At 40.9% G+C, this 21,363-nt stretch overlaps 2 protein-coding genes across 2 annotated transcripts; one reads left to right on the plus strand and one right to left on the minus strand.

The window, feature by feature from the left end:
- Nucleotides 1-892: 892 nt before the first annotated feature.
- Nucleotides 893-10,846, minus strand: slc25a1b (slc25a1 solute carrier family 25 member 1b). Its single transcript, XM_023421228.2, has 9 exons — nt 10,455-10,846; nt 6,283-6,390; nt 4,960-5,059; nt 4,530-4,668; nt 4,216-4,300; nt 3,921-4,025; nt 3,702-3,817; nt 3,539-3,612; nt 893-2,619 (listed from the first exon to the last, which is right to left on the minus strand). Exons 1-9 carry the CDS (start codon nt 10,570-10,572, stop codon nt 2,505-2,507), a joined length of 960 nt encoding a protein of 319 aa, XP_023276996.1. The 5' UTR covers nt 10,573-10,846; the 3' UTR covers nt 893-2,504.
- A 1,686-nt stretch (nt 10,847-12,532) lies between these two features.
- On the plus strand, nt 12,533-21,203 carry LOC111666020 (non-selective voltage-gated ion channel VDAC2). Its single transcript, XM_023421209.2, has 9 exons — nt 12,533-12,677; nt 14,417-14,487; nt 15,065-15,114; nt 17,802-17,954; nt 18,069-18,121; nt 18,706-18,927; nt 19,396-19,546; nt 19,634-19,691; nt 19,797-21,203. The coding sequence occupies exons 2-9, from the start codon at nt 14,421-14,423 to the stop codon at nt 19,886-19,888; spliced, it is 846 nt and encodes a 281-aa protein (XP_023276977.1). The 5' UTR covers nt 12,533-12,677; nt 14,417-14,420; the 3' UTR covers nt 19,889-21,203.
- The last annotated feature ends 160 nt before the right edge of the window (nt 21,204-21,363 follow it).

Genomic DNA, 21,363 nt, shown 5'->3' on the forward strand with positions numbered 1-21,363 from the left:
AAATGTTCTTTCAGAATAAGATACCACTGAATAAGGAATAAGGATTTTTTTTAAGTACAATTAGCAGATATTTATCTCTGATTGGCTATTCCTTCTCTATGCAGATATGATGTTGCTTGAAAGTGACTTTTACAATTGGCCATAAGTAGGAGGATGTTTTTATTATTGTTCACACTCAGCCAAGAATTTACAAGTTTGAGAAAAAAGGATGATGGTTGAAATGCAGTGATGGAAGAAGTATTCAGATTCTTAACTTAAGTAAAAGTATTAATACCACTCTGTAGTTCCGCACTGAAAATGTTACTAACATATGCAAGTATAATCAGGAAAATGTACTTAAAGTATCAAAAGTAAAAGTAGTGCAGGAAAATCTCCTGCATCCGTTATAGTGTTACATCATTAAATTATTATTCATGCAATAATATAATGTTTATTATTGATTAGTCTTCTGATTATTTTTTATCAAATAATTGATTGTGAAGTATGCTGCACAATAACCTGACTCTACAGTGACAGTCAATGTTTGTTTTCTCAATCAACAGTCAAAACTCCAAGATTACCGTACTAAAAAAATGTCTATCAATCAACCAATGGTTTCAGCTCTACTTGTGAATACTATTGGGTAGTTTAAATCAAATTTAACACAGCATCATATTTTCTAAGCTCTTCATGTTTTGTATAAAAAAAAATCTTAATTTGTACAGTAATAAGTGCTGCAACTATAACTGTCAAATAAGTGTTGTGGAGTAAAAACTGAAATATTCACATCTGAAATGTAGTAAAGTAGAAGTACAAAGCAGCATGAGAGTACAAGTACCTCAAATCTGTACTTACGTGTAATCCATAAGTAAATGTACTTTTCTACTACTGCTGAAATGAACACAACAATGTGAACAGTCTGATCCAGAGTTTATTTGTGAGCATACAATATTAGAATTAATTAGACTGAAGGCACAATACTGTGTTTAGCTACAGGAAAACTTTCAGTTGACATTATGAAAACTCCACAGATATTTAAATATCTATGACATAATTCTATACGTATGCAGGGCCCAGTTTAACATGAAGATGGAAAAGGGAGCTCAAAGTAAACATTGTGTATTCTACACAAAGACCGTGTGATGAGCAAAAAATAAAAATGAAAAATTAATTGCACTGCATGTAAACATGTCAAGACTCATAAACTACAAACTTCCAGTCTATAACATGGCATTATATTTCTGAGCAGCAGTTGGCACATTGGGTTGTCAGTTGATGTAAAAAGTAAAGGCAATTAATAATACATAGTTAAAAATTAAAAAAAAAAAAAACAGAACCTGAAAATCTGCAATAAAAGCTATCCTACCCCACTCATCCTCCATGGAATGAGATGGAAGGCACTATTAATGGCACTTCTCAAACAGGCATCTCTATGCATTGAAGGCAATTAAAAATTTAGAAGCAAAAAATTCCTACTAACAGTTACGATGATTTGAGAAGATATGAACATCTCAGATGTTGCCTAGAATTAAACATCAGGCACCAGTGCAGTATGTGCAACTGAGTACATTTTTAAAAACAATCTGTAGTGACTAAGTACGTACAACATTCAATCATTCTTAATCTCAAAAGATCTCAAAATGAATCATATAATACATAGGCACTTTTTTATAGCATAAGTCTAGTAAGTTAATTGATTAAAACATCTCTGCAACTTAAAAGTGAACCCTCTTTACGCAACCTCAGCCCCCCATTTTGTGGAAATGTGCATTTCTAAATAAATTGAGTACATATGCAATGTATGCATAATCGCATCTCTATGGCTCCTACGATGTTGATTAATTTGATTATCGTGACTTGAGGCATTTAGTTCTTAATGTACTTAAACCTCTGCAGCATGTGATATCTGAATATTAATTATTCCACCAGGCACTGAATGAAATAATGATTTTGAACAGTCTTTTAAAAGAAGGAAAAATACTTGCATGTAAAGAGGGCTTTAAAATTTGATCTCTTGTAAAATCTCTCATTTTCAAGTATAATTTTTTTGTTTATAAAGTCTGAATCACATTATGTTGGGTTGGGTATTGGTGTCTTTTTGATTAAGAACATACAGCTTTAATATAACTGAATATAACTCAAAGAGCTGCAGGTGAGACACACTTCTTTGTGCTGACGTTGTTCCCATTTCTCTAGTTAAACAGATGTAAATAAATGCCCTGTTCCTTTCCCTGAGCTCTTAAGGAACTTCCCCCTTCTGGAATTTAAGAAAAAAAGATCAAGTGTAAGCACTGACTCTGCAATCCGGAGCTTTTTTCATGCAGATAATACTTCCACTTCTAATAGTTATAAATAAAAATCAAGAACATACCAGTCCCTTTCTTTCTTTCTGAAAATCACTTGGAGGTAGATATTAGAACCTAGAAGCAGTGTTTAAGGAGACTGGTTTAGGACCCGGCCTGGTTTGTAATGTGGATGGCCTGTCCTAAAACTCCTGCTTGTGTAGCACCGGGGCTGGTCCCATTTCAGTCCGTCTTCCAAACTACGTTCAGGACCTTCACGACCTCCTCGTAGATTATGAAGACTATGGCCACGTCCATACACACCCGACCCAGCCGAGGAACAGTACCTTTGTAGAACCTGAGTGGAACAAAGAGAGAGAGTGAATATGCTGAATGAAGTGACATCAATTTGTTGTGAAAAAGCAGGTTTATGACTTAAATGGCCAAATGGCGGGAGAATATAAGTGGCCCCAGGACTCCACAGCAGTGGTACCCCAAGAACTGGGGCCAGGTTCACAAAGACAGACTTTGACTTAGACCAGGATATAACAAACAGTCAGACTTCAGATAGATGTCTGAATTCATCCATTGATGAACTAGTTTAGTTCTCAACTACCTACCACTACCTACAGCCAGACTGCTCTACAATGAATTCTGGGTAAATTAAGACTTTTTTCAGTATGAAAAAAAAAAATGACCGAACTGCTGAGCTCCATTTACCTCAGCAGAAAATGTTTGTCTTTTGGAAGAATTCTACAGTTAAAAGGACGTTTTACTTTGGAAAATCAGCAAAGAGTGAAACAATAAAAAGCAAAATCCGATTTGAAAAAAAAAAAAAGGTTCTCTTCTCTTTGCTCTCTACATCTCTACACTATGTTAGCAAACCACAAATGATGAGCCAGGTTTTCCTGTTTGTTGTTGCGCAGGTGTCATTGATTGTTACCATGGTAACGTTGGTCTAAAAATCAGTTTTAAACATCATATCATAATAAATGGTCCTAACATGAGAGTCCTATAGATCGTCTCAGCGTGATCGAACAGAGGTCAAACTATTGCTTTAATTCATACTCGTCAAAACGAATAAAGACGCATTCTGGTCTCTTGTTACCTGCCGTTTCAAAAGTTCAAATTATTGCTGAATTATCAATGTGTCAAGAGTGAGAACCTTTCACAGTATGAAGCCAAATCCAACTGTCATTATCATCAAACTGTTTTCGGAGACATCGGGCAATTGCTTCATTTTCCATACATCACATCCACCCTGAATATGAACTTACGCCATTGGTCCCTCGTGCTTCATGATCTTGACGGCGCAGTCCATTGTGCTTTTGTACTTGTGAGCTTCGAGACCCTGTTGAATAAAACACATATGTGTTGGTCACTGTGCTCGGGGTTGAATTATGAGATTAGAAGACATGATGAACATGTTCTTCAACCGACCTGCATCCTGGTTTTTATGACGTCCAGCGGAGTGTTTCCAAACACACTGGCAGCACCAGCCACAGCTCCAAACAGTCCAGTTAACAGAGGGTTAATGGCTTTGTTGGGGTCATCACCTTTGTATTAAAAAAAAATAATAATAAAAAAAAATAAAAGATGATTCTTTTGGTTGTATTTTTTGGTTTCATGTGTTGATTAGAGATTAGTTCAGTCACGCACCTTTGTACCAGTTCCTCAGTGAAGTCATGACATAGAAGCGGATGGCCTGGTTGGAGCCTTGCTTCAGTACAGTGGCTGTGAGGCCCTGGTACGTCCCCTTCAGTCCTGGGGGAACATCAGTGTTATCAGTGATCTATCAAAAGTAAAACTGTCACAGCACTTAGATTAATGGACCTTTCAGGAGGAAGAATATTATCCTCTACATAATGGATGTGATGACTCATATAACTTGAAATCTAATTTCCTTTCATGGAGATGGAACAGTAGGTGGCAGTATAACGCATAACCTCCTTACCTTCAGTTCGAATGATCTCCCTCACCCCGTGGAAAAATCCCCTGTACTTGGGGTTTGCTGATGTCTGATCATGGATGAATTTGACCTAAAATGACACGAAGACAGTGATTGATAAATTCTACAAGCCAAAGTGTCAAAGAGTCAGGATGGAAGACGAGCGCAGAAGCCCTGGAAATCTGAGGCACGCCAGGTTTTGCAAACAGTCATGCTCTGAGTAACAAAAACTCCTCACACATATTTTGTTTGGGCGTGAGGAGGACTGGATGAGTGAAAGGAGAACTAATGAGGTAAGTAACTGTTTTTTTTTTTTTTACCTTAACTGTCTCCATAGGACAGACAACAACCACAGCTTCTGCAACTCCGGCCCCCAGGCCACAGAGGAACCCTCGCTTACTGTCCAGTTTCCCGCTCTCATCACGCATCTTATTACTGAGGAACTCAAACACCCCAAATCTGCAGAGATTAACGGAGAAAAGAAAATGTATTAAGCAATGACAAAATCAATTACGAAATATTTTTATCATCAAATTATTTTTTCTTTTTTTCAATAAATCTGTGATGGAAAATAGAGCACAATCTGATGATTATAATTTACTTGTTTTGTATAAATAACAATTCAAGACGAATATATATTCAAATTAAACGACTTGTTGGGAAGTGGTACGAGATATATTGGAAATAATATAATGCACGATCCGATCTTGTCATACGTCATATCATGTGTGATTGTGTTTGCACGTGTACCTGACGGCTGCTTTAGGTATGGAGCCGTACAGCAGTGAGCTCAGGCCTCTGTAAAGACCCCTCACCCCATGACTGTTCACCGTCTGCTTCACACAGTCAGCTGCAGGAGAAAGACAGGAAAACAGGGAGAGGGATGAGTGACAGAAGAAGAAACATCAAAGATGACAAAGAGGGAGGTAGGCAGCTTAAACAGTGATTTCTTGCTTTGGTATGAAAAACCTGCAGCGCTGCAGCCAAGAAAAGCTTAGTCAGTTCACCTCATCAGCAGCTGCATTGTTATAATACTGCTGCTGTAACTGTTAGTTGTTGAGAATAGTGTCTGTTGCAGCCAGAAACAACAGCCCTTCATACTGAGTTTCCACAGACAAACATGGTCTGTGCCAAAGTTCACAAGCTCTCATTGGACAGATAACAGAGGCCAACTTACTGCGCAAATAAACATCTGCTCATGTTTGCACTCAAATCTGCAACATCGCAACGCCCCGGCCTACAATGGATTATTAATCAGCTAAAAATACGTAGCTGGTGAACTCTGTAGTGCTGACACTTTAGACCTTAGACGTCAGTTCAGTGAACACAAATCATTAATCAATAACCAGTTCCTGATGATGAAATTGTATTTATATAACTATAATATATTTATAAAGTATTTGAAAGGGGTAAAACGACAAAGTCAGACACTCAAAAAAAGAAAAAGGAAAAATCGCAATATAAAAACAACAGTTGTATGACATAGTTCAAACATTAAGATATTCATATTCTAATAGGGGAAAGCTGCACTTGGTAATGTTTGGTCGAACCTACAAAATAAGTAAGAAGATGATGATGATGATGATGATGATAAGAATGATCACATTTAGAAGAGTAGTTGTCACTGAGAAGATCAGTCTCATGTCTGTCCGGAAGACAGTTAGCTTAGCTTAGCATAAAGGCTGGAAGCAGATGGAAACACCTAGCCAGGTACATTCAGCAGAGAGTCACTACACCTGGCCAAGGACTAGTCCGCCGCAGAACGACCCAGGAAACTACAAACTGACATTTATACACATGATCTAAAGCGTCTTCTTTTCTTTTCTTTTTTTTTAAACCTTTGGTCAGAGCCAGGCCGACAGTTTATGCTAAGCTAACTGTCTCCTGTAACTTCATATTTAACAAACAAGCCTAAGAATGACACTGATTTTTTTTTTTTTTTAATCTAACTCTCCTCAAGAGCGCCATTAAATGTGTTTCCTTTATGGATATTTTTGTCTCTATGATCGACAGCTCCAGATAAACAACATGTTAAGAGGCTCTGCTGGAGTCCAGCGGTGTTAGATTACTCACTGATGCCTTTGTATTTGGGAGGATTTGCCTTTTCGTCGAGCTGCAGCTGCGTTTTCACGTACTCTGTGGGGAAGGTGATGCAGATCTCGATGCCTCCTGCGATCCCACCTGAAATAACAGAAAACTCTCCTTTAAGCTCAGAGTGATTTTAACAAAGGAGGCAAGAAACAAGCGCCACAAACAAACACACCAAACACCTGCGGTCAACAAATTACTGATGGGAAAAATCTAGTTTTTCGTTATATAATAAACTTCCTGAATGAATAATATTCACAATCTCCACTGTTTGAAATGTTAGGTTCTCATATACTTCATGAGAATATAAAATTATATGCTTTTCTTGACTCACAATCATTTCCTTTTAAGATAATGCCACAATAATCATGCAGACTTTCTCATAATGATAATAATGAAACTGTATTTATAAAGCAAATTTAACACAAAAAGATGCTACACAACATGCTTTAAAAAAATACACACAAAAAACAGATGCAAGAAATATTTTAAAATTAATTTTGCAAAAATATTGTGGGTGGTAAAATACAGTTTAAGGTGTTTTCAGTTTTCCTATCAACAAGGTGCACGTTAGCAGCCACCAGAGGAAGCTGTATATGACTGTTGCACTCATGTTTGCTGCACAGTTTCAGCGACAGCACAGAGCAGCTCCACCTTAAAACACTGGCTGTCACACATCTGCCGTTCAACAGCAAACAGGCAGCCGGCGGCTGATTGGCTCGGCTGATACAGTGCGATTCTGCCCACAGATACTCCCCCCTTCAGGCCCCGATCCAAGTCAAGGGGGTGTGTAGCCTCCAGAGCACATAGAGTTTACCACATTGCCGTAACAACAACACACAGAAGCATTCAGATGGTGGTCTGATCCCTCTGCTGTGCGACACGTGACAAGTTTGCAGAGCGTACGGTGAAGTGAAGGAAACCGGAGCTTTCTGTCATTAAAGTGTAGTAAGTGTAGAACAAGTTTCTGCCCCACTGGAATCCATGTGCTTTAACTCAAAAGGTCCCTGTGTTCAGTGAACCTGGCTTATTCAGGCCTGGAGAAGCAAGTGAATGTTAAAAAAAATAAAAACTGAAGACTGAAAAAGTAAATAGCTTCAATTCAGTCTCACATTTTAAAAAAAAAAGGGGCTCTTTGTTGCTGCCTTCAACATGCACTCTTTCTACTGGCACGTCATGCAGAGAAATCAAACACACCACTGCTTCTCGACTCCATTTAGACAAGCAAGTCAAGCTGAGCGTGCACGCACAGTCACAAGATTACAGACCGACAAATCACTGTTTTCACTGAAACATCACATGTGTTTTCGGCCTGGGGATCGGACAGTGCTGGTTATGACACACCCAGGCATTTATTTTGGTTAGAGGCTTTGGTTTTACAGCTGTAGCTGAACCTACTAATTAGGCTTGAATCAGAAACAATGGCCACATCATCATCCACATCTTCTGCACACAGGCGTCTGTGTACCTGCTTTACGTCCGGATACTCAAGCTGGAAAAAGATACAGAACCAGTTTATCGAGTCCAACATGTACGCAGACTTGAACAAGGTATTTTTTTTAAAGTGAGTGGGGGAAGAGGGGCCGACTGTCAGGTGTACATGTACGACCTGTTTCTTTACAGATAGTTGCGGCACTGACACACACTTCTTTACAAATGGAAGCAGGTGGAAAAACAGCTTTATATTAGGAGGAGAAACTCAGGTGTGATGACATTAATCACAGCTACACCGTTAATGTCACCGCTTCCACCTGTGCTTCTCCTGCTGTGGCACAGTCAGGGTGTCTGCCAGGAAAAATTGCTGCATTCACTGCCCCTCGGGATGGCGTCGGTCAGCCTGACTTCGGTGTGTTCATGCGCTTTGAAGTCAGAATGTGGAAACAACATGGACGCCACAAAGAAGACGTTTAAAGCTGTTTGCAGTGTTTGTGTTACTCATCATCAGGGTGACTGCTAATAAATAACTTCTCTCAGTCGCTCTATGTGGACAGCAGCTAACGGTAACAAGCTAACAACATATTAGAAATTAAATTTTAGCAAAAACAATTGATATGCAAGACGTGAATTTGCACCATTAATGAAAACTTTCTCACCATCAACCAAATACTCACTGTCACCCGCCATGTTTTTGCATATACGACATCACAACCCGGCTACTCACCGACTTGAGGGGCGTTCAGGTGAATTTTCCCAGTCTGAAACTAATTTTTCAGATTATTCCGACACCACATGAACGCAGGGAAAGACCTGTCGTGTCATTTTGTTTATAAACACACCTGCATCAAACATGTAATCTTTACATTTATCTTAAATATTCAAGATAAAACACATGTAAAAAGCCTCAGGCCCGCTCTGACACTAAGAAGGGAAGTGTAATCATTCACTTCTTCTGTTAATATCTAATGTTGATCAAGTTCTACTTTTAATGTCCCACTTTTTTAAAAAGGAATTTGGCATTTTGGCATCTCGCCAAGAGTTAGATGAGAAGAGTGTCTTAAACTACAGGAGCTGGTTAGCTTAGCTTAGCTTAGCATAAAGACTGGAAACAGGGGGAAACCGTTAGCCTGGCTCCGTCTGAAGGTAACATAATCATAAACGTCTAAAGCTCATTAAGAAACACATTATATCTCATTTGTTTATACAACCAAGTGTAAAAAAACAGCGTGTTAATGAGACGTTAATGTGCATTAGAGATGATTTTTACCCGCACTATAATATCAGTGCTGTCTGATTCAGGGGGGATTAGTGGTTTAAATCCTCGGCATGTGATCTCACTGTTCTCCTGTGACTTGCTCACAGCTGCCTCGTCATCCTGTTCGCTCACACCTCTCATCAGGATTGATTTCATGCAGTGACAGTGAGCTCGTTTTGGCTCGTCATTACATGTCATTCTTACTATACTCTGTGTTAGAGTTTAGCGGGGAGAACCATCGTGACCGTTTGTGCCCCCTTTTGCTCCTGAACTGAACTTGTTGTAACCCAGGTGAATGTGTGTGTAAGGGGCTGACGGAGCAATGTGCTTTGTCATCGTGGCTCATGACGCTGAACCGGGAGGCCGAGGCCTCCGAGCACACACACCCTAAGGTCACTAGGTCAACAGAAAACACTGACCACACTGATAACGGTTATATACGTAAAATAAAAACTTTGCTTTTGAATTTCTAATCTTCAAAAATGAACAAACGGTAGATTGAGTCATGGTGTGGCTCGGCTCTTTCTTGCAGTGTTATCAGTAGGGATCGCCCTGTGGTACACCCTGAGCTCTGTGTGAAGTTTGAGCATCTGTCACTGATTGACTAATGAGACGGGGCAGCAGTCAGAGTTCATTTCAACCAGGAGGTCTGAGTTACAGGCTTCAAGTCCTAGGACGAACCAGACTGTCCAAACATGACGAGTTCAGCCAGTAATCTGGTTTTAAATTTAAAGCATTTTCTGCGCTGCAACAGGATTCCCTGTGACTTTATAGGCGACGTTGAACCAACAAGCAGAGCATAATATCTTTCATATGCATTTAGTCTGCAAATCCCAGGACATACCAGACTGTCCGTCCTCCAACTCTAAGCCAAGCTTTGCTACTGTAGACTCAGATTATCTGTCCTGGCAGACCTGGGAGGAAAAAACTTGATACGTTTGTGCCTAAATCTGGTCTGAAATTAAAACATTTTCCTTGGTGCCACAAGATTTTGTTGAAATTCCTGCAGGTCAAACACATACCATGAAATTTAATCCCCATTTCAAACTTATATAGTATGAAAGATATCAATGAGAACCAGTGGGGAGGATACAGCCAAGTGCATGGTTTTATTTATCACATTTTCATATAGTAAATAACATTTCACACTTTTTAATACCTTTTCAAGGCTTTTTCTTTTAGAGGAAACTGGACTCAAGGCTTTGCAGGGCCTGCAGACAGCCAGCCTTTCAGACAAGCCCTTCATGGTGCACTACATCTAGCCCACTTTGTCCTGGCTGCAGTGCACGCAGCTCCTTCCGTGTGCATGTAAGATAAGTGCAACAATACAGAACAGTGCTGCAGCCACGGCCTGTGATCCCATCTGCAGATACTGCTCAAAACTTGTAAACAACTTTTAACAGCCGCCTCTGTAGGTAAAAAAAAAAGAAAAGAAGCTGCACAAGTTCCGTAGAAACTTTCTTACCTGCCAGAATCGCCTTGCCGGGGTGCGTGAGCTTGGCTTTCCCCGCCGGAGCCGCAGCAGCAGCGGCCAAACACCGGGGTCTGTGGAACGGGTTCACGAAGCTTGGTTGTCCTGACATGACTGCGATACACTGGCCAAACTTTTTTTCTTTTCTTTTTTTCGGTCAATACGGACGTGCTCAGTTGCCGCAAACCCAGTCAGCCTTCAAGCCCTCATGCAGTCCGGGAGCTCTGTGCAGCAGGAGTCGTGATGCATTCAAAGACCGAGCGGGCGGCGCTGACCATTGGACTTTTGGTGCTGATCTGGACTTGACAATGCGTGTGTAGTTTTGACAGTGAAGTTATCACCATCACACACACACACACACGCACACACATACACACATACAGGCTAATAGCGTCGAGTCAGTGTTCATTCAGGGCGGGGCAGGGTGCAACACTCCTCCTCCTCCTCCCCGACGCCGAAAGCGCCATGTTTTTCACAAACATTTAAGGAGGACCGGAGGGATTCTCTGCTCGACGCCGACACAGGCCTCTCATTCGCCGGTTGCTCATTGAAACTTTCCTGCCCACTTTAAATGCGACACATGGTCTTTAGGGGGCGCTGTTCGCAACCAGTTTACATTTACTTTTTATGCTTTTACCTTTTACAACATTAAAATAGATTAAACACAGTAAATCATAAAATAACTATTAGAAAATTATCAAATGAATAAAAACTTGCATATTAAGGCACTTCATTAGGGAGGTTATTTTTAGTAATACATAAAGGTTTGGATTTCAATAATTTCAGGGACTTAGTATAGAGTTGAATTTCATTTTAATAGCAGGTGAAGATGGGTGGGGGCTTTACACTTCCAGGAGCTTTTTTATGTGCAAGATTTTTTTTAGCATATAATATTTATTTAACAACTTAAGGCTTTAGTTACTTTTGAGATTTAACTTTTAAATAAAAAAAAAAAAAACATTAGTTTATAAATATAAATAAAAAATAATAAATCATATGTTAAAGATTAAACCAGTGTTTCCAGCGTCTTTTTGGCTTGTGACCACTCAAAAACAAACAGTGTCTAACTGAGGTTGGGATTATTCCATGAAAGAGAAATTTCCACTTTAAATTTCTCAGATAGCTTAATTTAATACATTTATTTGAAGCCCAAAGAAGTAAAACTCTCCTATATTTCTGTATCAGAACTTTGTTTTTTCTCCAATTAATCATCATATGACCCTTAAGATTTAGCTCTTTGAAGGGGCCTGACCTCCATGTTGGGAACCACTGACCTAAAATATCTGACTGTATATGAAGTAGTTAAAAGCAGCTCCACCTGGAGCAGCTACAACAGTAAAATGTTGCTGAAGTGTTAATGCATCAGTATTAAAATGTAATTTATCATAATACATCAGTCACAAAGGATGATTTTCTGAAAAATTTGTATTTTTTAAATTGGATTATGATTTGATCTATAAGCATAGCTGGATTACTAAATTGATCTACTGGGTAAGGGTCCTGGGGCAACATAAAATGACCACAAAGAGACAAAACCACGACAAAATAGGCAGAAAGGCCACAAAAACACACAAAGCAATTTTAAAGAGATTCAAAATGATGCAAAATGACTAGTGAAATATACAAAATGACCACAAAAACGCTGAAAAGGACCATAAAAATATGCAAAACAACTACAAAAAGATGCAAAACAACAACAAAGATAGGCAAAAAGATGCAAAATGACTAGTGAAATATGCAAAATGACCACAAAAACATTGAAAATGACCTCAAGAAAATGCAAAGCAATTACAAAGAGACAAGATCACGACAAAACAGGCAGAATGGCCACAAAACGACACAAAGCAACTTTACAGATAGGCAAAATGGCTACTGGAATAAACATAACCAGAAAAACTATGAATAAAGCCATTAATTACAGTTTACAACCCCTGTATAATTTGTGCACCAACACTTCTTTGTCCTGTGAAAACAGCTGGGGTAAAGAAAAAACCAGGCACGTTGTGTTTGGGGGGATGAAACTCTTGCTTCCGCATTGACTCTTTGTTCGCTTTTTTTCCCATCGCCACCGCGCATGCTCCATATGTCTCCTTCATTGTGCCCTGTCCCCCCGTTATAGACAGTGCTAAGCTAGGCTAGCTGTCATCCCACGGAGCAGCACCACGCCAGGGACACTCCACCCTCTGCAGTTCCCACCTTGCAAACACCTTTGCACCGGTAAGAAAGAAATTAGCAGTGCTAGTTAGCCTCAAAACACAGCGCAACACAGAGTTTAACGTAAAATGCGCATTTGATATCGTTTCTTTTCAAGGTTAGCCACACACCTAGCACGTAGGGGAGATTTAGCTGACGGTAGCTGTGTTATGTAATGATGTTTAGCCTGGTAATGCACAGTTTAATCCCTGGATGATAGGTTTCCTGTGTGATAGTGCAGAGATTCACAACTGTAATGCTAGCTAACGCATTTAGCGACTTTAGTAGGTCGCTTTGTGGCTAGCTGAATGGATGTGAGGGGGGTTGTGTTTTAGTGGGGGGGGGGTAGGGCAGGACAAAGTAACGTTACTATGAACATTAACGAGTCAGTGTCTGTCTCCTGTTCTTGCCCCTGCAGCTGAGGCAGCAGCTAGCTAGCTGTCACCCCTCCCCACAGCTCTTTCACTGGCCCATCTGCTGTCCTTTGTCCCTGCAGAGATGCATGTAGCACCAAGCTCTCTTGTTCCACACTGGTCATTAGTCTAATCCAGCTGGAAAACATTTAAAATAAGAGTGTGGTTTTGCTTTAGCAGCACTGGTCTGCCTCTGTGGTGAGGTGCTGGGCCCCCTTTTTTCTTTACAACCTTGAGATGTGTTGACCACAGGACAGGAGATGCCTTTTGTTCTGCTGCTTTAACATCCACCTGATCAGCTGTTTCTTACACCTCTGTGCACATCTGGGCTCTAAATGTGCTTTTTTTTTTTTTTTTTTTTTTACATTTTAGGACTCATTTCATTCTTGACTTTTTATGTGCACCGTTAGCTTCTTGTTGAAGCCGGATGCAGAGCCCATTTGTTGTTAGCTTCCCATGCTGCCTCTACAGGAACAGCTTGTTCCCTTTCTGCTGCAAGCTCACAGTTCAACCATATGACAGCTATTGCATTGTTTGGACATGTGACAAAACCACAAAGATTTAAATGTTTCTGTAAACTACTTACAGCCTTCATTCGGGATCAGCTAATGGTGTGGTAACTATCATGCATGACTCAATAATTATAGTGACAGGGTGTTGCTGTAGTGCTAAATCATTCCAGCAGCTGTGCGCACGGTCTCTGCAGGCCTTGAAAAGTCTTGAAAAGCATCGATTTCAGTTAGAGGTTATTAAAAAGTCCTGAATATTTTTCTCTCCTGCTGTATTCAACAACATTAGTTCTAATTTTGTAGTTATGTATGTGGTTGTGAGCTGCAGGCAGATCTTATACTCTCTTCATCAGTCTTCTGATCAGATGCTGTTGCTACAGAAGCTAGGAGGCTCAGTGTTAGCTTTAACACTTTAAAAATCAACTCAAATTGATTATTTTCTTTTATAATTGGTTAATCCATACCTCAATTTTCTGTTGCTTATATGAATGAAGGTCACATTAATTGATTAATTATAAGAAACCTGGAAAGTGCTGACAAAAATGTGATATAAATGTGTATAAATTCATGTTCTTAATGAATAATTGTAGGCCTTGTTTTTTCACACTGGTTTTCCCTCATTCTTTGACCTGTTTGACCACGAAAAAGGTATTAAATTAAATTATCTATGGTATTAAAAAAGGTTTGAAAAAGCCTTAGTTTTAACCTGGTGAACACTGCAGACAACCTGAGCGTAGAAAAGAGAAACCGCGTCGCTCAGTCTGCTGTTGAATTTGCTCAGTGACTTGTGGCTGAAACAGAAAGGTTCATATAATCACACGGCTGACTTTATCTTCTGCAGCACAATGGCTGTCCCTCCTTCATACTCAGACCTGGGCAAGTCCGCCAAGGATATCTTCAGCAAGGGTTATGGTGAGTGCTGCCTTTATTTTAGCCCCAGGTGGGAATTATTAACTGTTGAGAATTCCTGAAACACGGAATCTTTTCACATCTGTTTTTTCAGTGTGACCAGCTGAAAGACTCTTATTCAGTTTGCAGATAATATGAGCAGATTCATGAAAATATGACGAGTTAATGCTTATTACTTGTTAATGTTACTAATGAGTTACTACCATTTCTAACTGGTAAAAAAAGGAACCTTATAGTAATTTTTATTAATGAGTTACGATAAGACTCCCTTTAGATTATCACATTAATGCAAAAATGTATATAAAAATCAATTAGTGCAGTAAATCAGTTCTGCCCACAAGCACCTAATACACCAGGAGACAGTCATTAGTCGATTGATCCATCAGTTGATCGACAGAAAGTTAATTGGCAGCTAATTTGAGGATCGATTAATTGTTTAAAGCAGGACCTTGTTGCAGCGTCTCGGATGTGATAATCTGCTTCCTCTCTTCGTCTCCTGTGATAATTAACTGAATCTCTTCGGACTTATCTTGCGCTTCTTTACGTTTAACACACGACTCTGTCTTCTGAAATCCTCCAGGCTTCGGTGTGGTGAAGCTGGACCTCAAGACCAAATCGCAGAGTGGAGTGGTAAGAACTCTCTCTTTGTTGTTGTTGTTGTTGTTGTTGTTTTATTGTCATTCTCCGGCTGCTTCCTGCAGAGTCCATCTCCCCCCTGGTTTTCCTGCTGCAGTCTCTACCCCTCATTCAACGTCACACCGAAACACATCTTACATTACATTGTCCTTTTGTAATTGCAATAACTGAACTGCTGCTGTGACCCTGGAGCTTGAAGGTTTCCAGGTGGACCAGTGGCTGATGCAGACGCGCTTGGCTCGACCTGTGCTCTGTTCTAGAGAAACATGACAGGCCGACAGGTGTGTGTGTGTGTGTGTGTGTGTGTGTGAGTTAGTGGCCTGTCTGTCTCTCTACCTGCCTTTCCTAACCCCTGCTCTGTCTCCATGCTGCTGCCCTCTGTCCCGGACCGCTCGCGCTCTAATGTAGATGGTAAGATCGGTGTCGGAGCCGTCAGCTCTGATTGTCTGTGTGATTTTGGAAAAAAAGATCATTTTCATTTAGTTTTCTGTCCTCTGTTTCTTCACATCGTCACTCACTCATTGTTCTTCTGTTGGTTTCATGGTCTGTTGTTGTTTTTCTTTTTGTCTTTGTGATAATTATTCACACGGCATGAATATTAATGATTTTGTTTCCATGTTCTGTCACATCGAACCTCTTGTGATTTTCATTTCCTTTTCGTTTAGTCAGTTTGCAAGTCGTCTTTAGTTTAGGGCAACCATTTCATTATCAATTAATCTGCCAATTAATGTCTCAATAAGTCAGTCAGAAAATAGTGAAAAATGCTCAGTGCTGTTTCCTAAAATCTTGTTTGGTCAGAATAAAAGTCCAGAACATCTCAGCAACTATCAGATGCTTTGCCATTAAATTTACAACAAATATTCAAGGTCCCTGGAGGAAACATGAAGGACTGATGATCAATGATGAATAATGTGTCTTTATGACTTTGGAGATCCTCCGGCTTGTCCTCTTGCGCCACCTTGAGGTTGACTTTAGTTTGTCATTGAAATATCTTGACAAAAAATTCATGGGTTGTGAAAATTGACTTCCCAATTTATCATTTTATCTAGTTAAAATTGATCAAATTTGTCACTTATATAGTGAAATATATTGAAATTTGCTGGATAGATTTGGCACAAACTTTGACTCAGACATTCGTGGTTCTCAGACAATGAACATTGATCCTTTGACCTTTCATTTTGCACCATCATTTAATTTGTCCGATACTTTGGTTTATGATCAGAAACCTGCAAAACTAATGACATTCCCATCATCATCAAAAGCTAGCATGCTAACACACTAAACCGACACAGTGAACAACAGTTTACCTCACATTAGCATATTAGCATGTTAGCATGTTAGCATGATTATTTGAGATGTACAGCCTCCTGATTTTTTAAAAATATTGCTTGGACATATTTCGCTATGATGACCTCCACATCTCTCCATATTAGAATTATTTTCTTAGTTACTACTTAAAATAGCTGCTCTGACATTTTTGTCATTAACGCCTCATTAAATTGAATTTATATTTTACTGAGTGACGGGTTAGACTGTCGTCACTTTGCTTCTCATTTCCTATTTATTTTTCTGTGAATAAACAATTTGATTTGAACAGTGTCCTGGTATCTTTGGGGCATTTTTATTACGTTAATATTGGAGAGACACAGTGAAGAGATGACAGGAAATGAAGGGTGAGAAAGAAAGATGAGGAATGACATGGAACAAAGGTCACTGACCGGACGTGGCGCTCTCACGTCCCGGCCACAGGGGAACGCCGGACTTTAGCTTTAGAGGATTCATGTGCTGCGTCGTCTTCCAGGCCTGTTCTCAGTAGACACAATTAATGTCATTATTGATTGATTTGTTGATTATTTTCTCAGTTAATTGATTGACGGTTTGATCTGTAAAATATCAAATAGTTCTTCAGATGTGTTTTGTCTGAACTACAGTCAAAACACAAAGAAATAAAGTTTATTAAAGAAGATTAAGAATCAGTTGCTGATAGTTAACAGATGCAGATTTATTGTAATTCAATTATTGCAACTCTAGTTAATTATAGCCTGAACAACACTGTATTGTTCAGGCTAATACCAATAACTATTAGACAGTTAAAACATTTTGATTCTCTCTCTCTCTCTCTCTCTCTCTCTCTCTCTCTCTCTCTCTCTCTCTCTGACTGTATATATAATAATATAATGTGTATATATTGAAAGCTAAAAAGCTTTAACACAAATCACTGCAGCTGTATGTCTGTGAGGGTTAATGCTCACGTCAGGCAGATACATGACGGCTGCAGCCTCATCAGTGTTTTTGACTCTGTCGTAGTGAAATTTAAGACGCTGCTTTAGTTGTATCATGATCAGATTCATCAGTTTGTTTTCTGTCTCATGTCACTGGTGTCTTGCATGGATTAATGTCGAGGGCTGTCTGGTTTATTGTTTAACGTCTAACCTTATTTTATTCCTGCACAGTTCATGAATAATTCAGTTTGGTGTCAGTCGTAGTCTGCACCGCTCTTACCTCCTTCTCTCCGTCTTTAAAGTGTCGCTCTCATTTATTTTTGGATTCTCTATAAACAAACTCTCTGTTACCGCTTCACATGTTCTCGCCGTCTGTCCGTCAGTCACTCAGTTTGTCGTTTCCTGTGTCTGTCTGACTGCCGGTGCTCTGACGCCGTGTCCCTCTCGTCCCGCTGCCAGGAGTTCAACACATCTGGCTCCAGTAACACAGACACAGGGAAGGCCTCGGGGAGCCTGGAGACCAAATACAAGATGAAGGAGCTGGGCCTGAGCTTCAACCAGAAGTGGAACACAGACAACACACTGGCCACTGAAGTCACTGTGGAGGACCAGGTGTGTGTGTGTGTGTGTGTGTGTGTGTGTGTGTGTGGTAACAGTGTTCACACTGATAAAACTGCATTGTTTAAGTCTGTCCCTGTTGACACACGGTGTTAACTTCACCTACAGCTGGCTCAAGGACTGAAGGTGGCCCTGGACACGTCTTTTGTACCGAACACAGGGTGAGACCACGTTTCTTTGTGTGAATGAGAGAGATACTGCGAGGTCACATGATACAGTGATATGTAATCTGTGTAAACTGTGGGTCAGGCCCGGTGGTTGGAGAACACTGAAGTAACAGCACTGACTAGTTTTTCCTGCCCGTCTCCGTTCGGTTAGTAATTAGCCGCTATTGTGAGACGGAGCTCAGAGGAGTTAGAGAGTTTTCTCCTTTTGAAATCGCTTTCATAACATTTACAACCTCCTTCACTTTTACCTCCTTCGATGTGAACCGAGATTTATTTCTCCTCGCCCATTAAAGGATGAAGCTCAGTCCAGAAGGGTGTTAGAGTCTTTCTCTCAGCAGTTTCTGCTGTTTGTGGCCTCAGGCTCATTGATTCCTGCTGACGGTCTTTACAAACTGGGCGAATTCATTTTCAGAAAACAGCTGATCACTGTAGTTTATATCAAACAAACAGCATCTGACGGTGGATTAATCAGGATGTATCAGACTTTGGATTCACACAGAATAGTTTATACACAACATCATCACTTCTTCTTTAACGTTAGAGGATTGTAGATGATCAAACCTGAACCTATTTTTCAGTAAGAAGAGCGGGAAGCTGAAGACGGGCTACAAGCGCGACTTCGTGAACCTGGGCTGTGACGTGGACTTCGAGGGTCCCATCATCCACGCCGCCGCCGTGCTGGGCTACGAGGGCTGGCTGGCCGGCTACCAGATGGCCTTCGACACGGCCAAGTCCAAACTGGCCCAGAACAACTTCGCTCTCGGATACAGGGCTGGAGACTTCCAGCTGCACACCAACGTGTGAGTCCTCCAGTGACATTGCATTTTGAATAAAAGTTTCAACCTGTGGAAAACAGCTGCGTGAATCTCTGATGTGGCTGTGGAGGAATCTGAAAGACTTGGACGTGAACCAGGCAGGGAGAGGTTATCCAACAGACAATGTAGGATCCAGTGTTTTTGGAATTCATCTCATGTGAGGGACTGAAAGCCCGGGTTGCATGTGTTTCCTGCTACATCTGTTTCTTTGATAAAGAGTCTGCTCAGGTTAAACGACCCTCTGTCACAACAGTGAAGGGTCTGCAGCTTTAGGTGCAGCAGATCAGCAGAGGTGCATGCTGTATAGATCTCTACCATGGCTGAAGTTAATTAAGCTGTGTAGACCCAAATGATACAGAGTAAACTTGGGGGTTTTTGGGGCCCCTGGAGGTCCGGGGCCCACTTTCTCAGGTTAGTAATCCAGGCTCTGAATCCGTGTCTTCTCTCTCTCAGTAACGATGGGACCGAGTTCGGCGGCTCTATCTACCAGAAGGTGAACGACGAGCTGGAGACGGCGGTCACTCTGGCCTGGACCGCCGGCAGCAACAACACTCGCTTCGGCATCGCTGCCAAATACAAGCTGGACAAAGACGCCTCTCTGTCTGTGAGTTGTCCGGCTCTGTCGTTCAGGCACATTCTCGCAAACACATTCTGCTGCTGCATTTCATCTTCTCTTGTTTCACCCCCGCAGGCCAAAGTGAACAATGCCAGTCTGATCGGAGTCGGCTACACCCAGAGCCTCCGGCCAGGTATGCTCCCCTCCCCACACAGACAAGTTTTTATGCCTTACTTACATCATGAAATCTTTGTCATACTGTACAGATGTTTATATGACCTGCGCTGTGTGTCTGCAGGTGTTAAGGTTACTCTCTCAGCCCTGATCGACGGGAAGAACTTCAACGCCGGCGGACACAAAGTCGGCATGGGTTTCGAGCTGGAGGCATAAAGAGGAGAGGTCAAGAGCCACCAACGAAGAAGAGCCCAGAATCACATCACCACACACTCCTCTGCCCCCCCTCCTCACACACACACACACACACACACACAAACACACACTTTGCTGCCCCAGTCCACCACCATCATGTAGCTCCTCCTCTCTGGACTCTCCCTCACACTCCCTCCCTGTTTTCACGTTTCATGAGCATTTCTGACAGTGATAGTCGAGTCTCAGCTTCATGCTTAAACGCCCCCCCCCCCCCGAGAGGAGTTGTGAGGTCGATCCTGAAGCTGGCGGTGCGTAGTTGTGGATTATTACCGTTTCTATGGTTACGGAAGTGACACTATTTATTTCCCTGTCGGTCCTGGATGAAGTAGGCGTCGGTGTACGTGTGTAGCTCATTAAGGCTTCTGTGTTCAGTTGTTCCTTCCTTCCTTAAAAACAAAAACAAACTATTAAAAAACAAACAAACAAAAAAAAAAAGCATGTAAGGATGAAAACCTGAATGCAGAGCTGAAAGCTTCTTTGCTTGGTTAAAAAGGTGCTGAGTGTCTGTTTTTCTCTTTTTTGTTTTATTATGGTTTGTTGAGATTTGTGGACTGTTTAATCCATAAAAAGGTTTTGATACAGCACATTTCATGAACATATGACTGAAATATCTAAAGTTTGGAGGCAAAGACTCGATTTCTGCACGGACTGAATGAAGGATATTCAAAACTTGCATTGCTTTACGGGAACAATGAAAGTCTGTTGAGTTCAGATGCCGCCGACCTGATCTTTAAGCCCTCTGTGACCTCTCGTTTCGGTAGGTGAAATCAATGTGGTGGAATCTTCTGGTAAGCTTGTGTAGTTAGTTTTGCATTTCTACAATATTGCTTTCATCTATCTGCGTCGGCACGGCGGTCGCTAAGACAGCGGAGGCTGTCTCGCATGTGTCTGTACCCTCTCGTAGATATCGCGGCAGTTCAGCGGCACCGGTTGTCTTAACTTGGCGGACAGCTGTTTCCTCATGTTGCTGGAGGACTGCACTCGTTGCTGTCAGGGCTCCGCTCCTCAGATCCGAACATAAAACCACAGCTGATCGTCCTCCGAGTGATTCCAGTCTTAACGCTTGATAGGATAAAGTCAGAAGCTGTTGTGTCCCACATGACCTTCCTGTTTCCTTTTTCTTTTTTGGTTATCATACATCAAACTGTGTTTTCCATCTTCTTATGTTATCACCGTTATAAGGCTCATTTTTCTTTGTCACATAGACACAGTACCTCATTGTTTTTCCAATGTTAACTAAGGGAATTCTAATAATAAAAAAAACTATTAAAAACAATGTGTGAAAGTTGTAATTCTTTTCTCATCCAAATAAAGTGGGAAGGTAGAAACTGCCACACTTACGAGCTTTTTTTTCTGGAGCTTTAACCACATCTTAAGGTCTTCCTCAGCAGCTGGAGTTCTGTGCAGAGAGAAAACTGAGATACAGTTAAAACAAC

The sequence above is a fragment of the Seriola lalandi genome, unplaced genomic scaffold (genome assembly GCF_002814215.2).
Source record: "Seriola lalandi dorsalis isolate HSWRI2012SDOR001 ecotype SW California unplaced genomic scaffold, Sedor1 jcf7180002054666, whole genome shotgun sequence".
NCBI lineage: Eukaryota > Metazoa > Chordata > Actinopteri > Carangiformes > Carangidae > Seriola > Seriola lalandi.

Bases quoted from the DNA above. Each gene is read 5' to 3' on its own strand.
- slc25a1b (XM_023421228.2), bottom strand. From the start codon at position 10,572: ATGTCAGGACAACCAAGCTTCGTGAACCCGTTCCACAGACCCCGGTGT. The intron at 4,669-4,959 runs GTACACGTGCAA...TAATCTCTGCAG, and splicing joins ATACCTAAAGCAGCCGTCAG to ATTTGGGGTGTTTGAGTTCC. The intron at 2,620-3,538 runs GTAAGTTCATAT...TGTTCCACTCAG, and splicing joins AAGCACGAGGGACCAATGGC to GTTCTACAAAGGTACTGTTC.
- LOC111666020 (XM_023421209.2), top strand. From the start codon at position 14,421: ATGGCTGTCCCTCCTTCATACTCAGACCTGGGCAAGTCCGCCAAGGAT. The intron at 18,928-19,395 runs GTGAGTCCTCCA...TCTCTCTCTCAG, and splicing joins TTCCAGCTGCACACCAACGT to TAACGATGGGACCGAGTTCG. The intron at 19,547-19,633 runs GTGAGTTGTCCG...TCACCCCCGCAG, and splicing joins ACAAAGACGCCTCTCTGTCT to GCCAAAGTGAACAATGCCAG.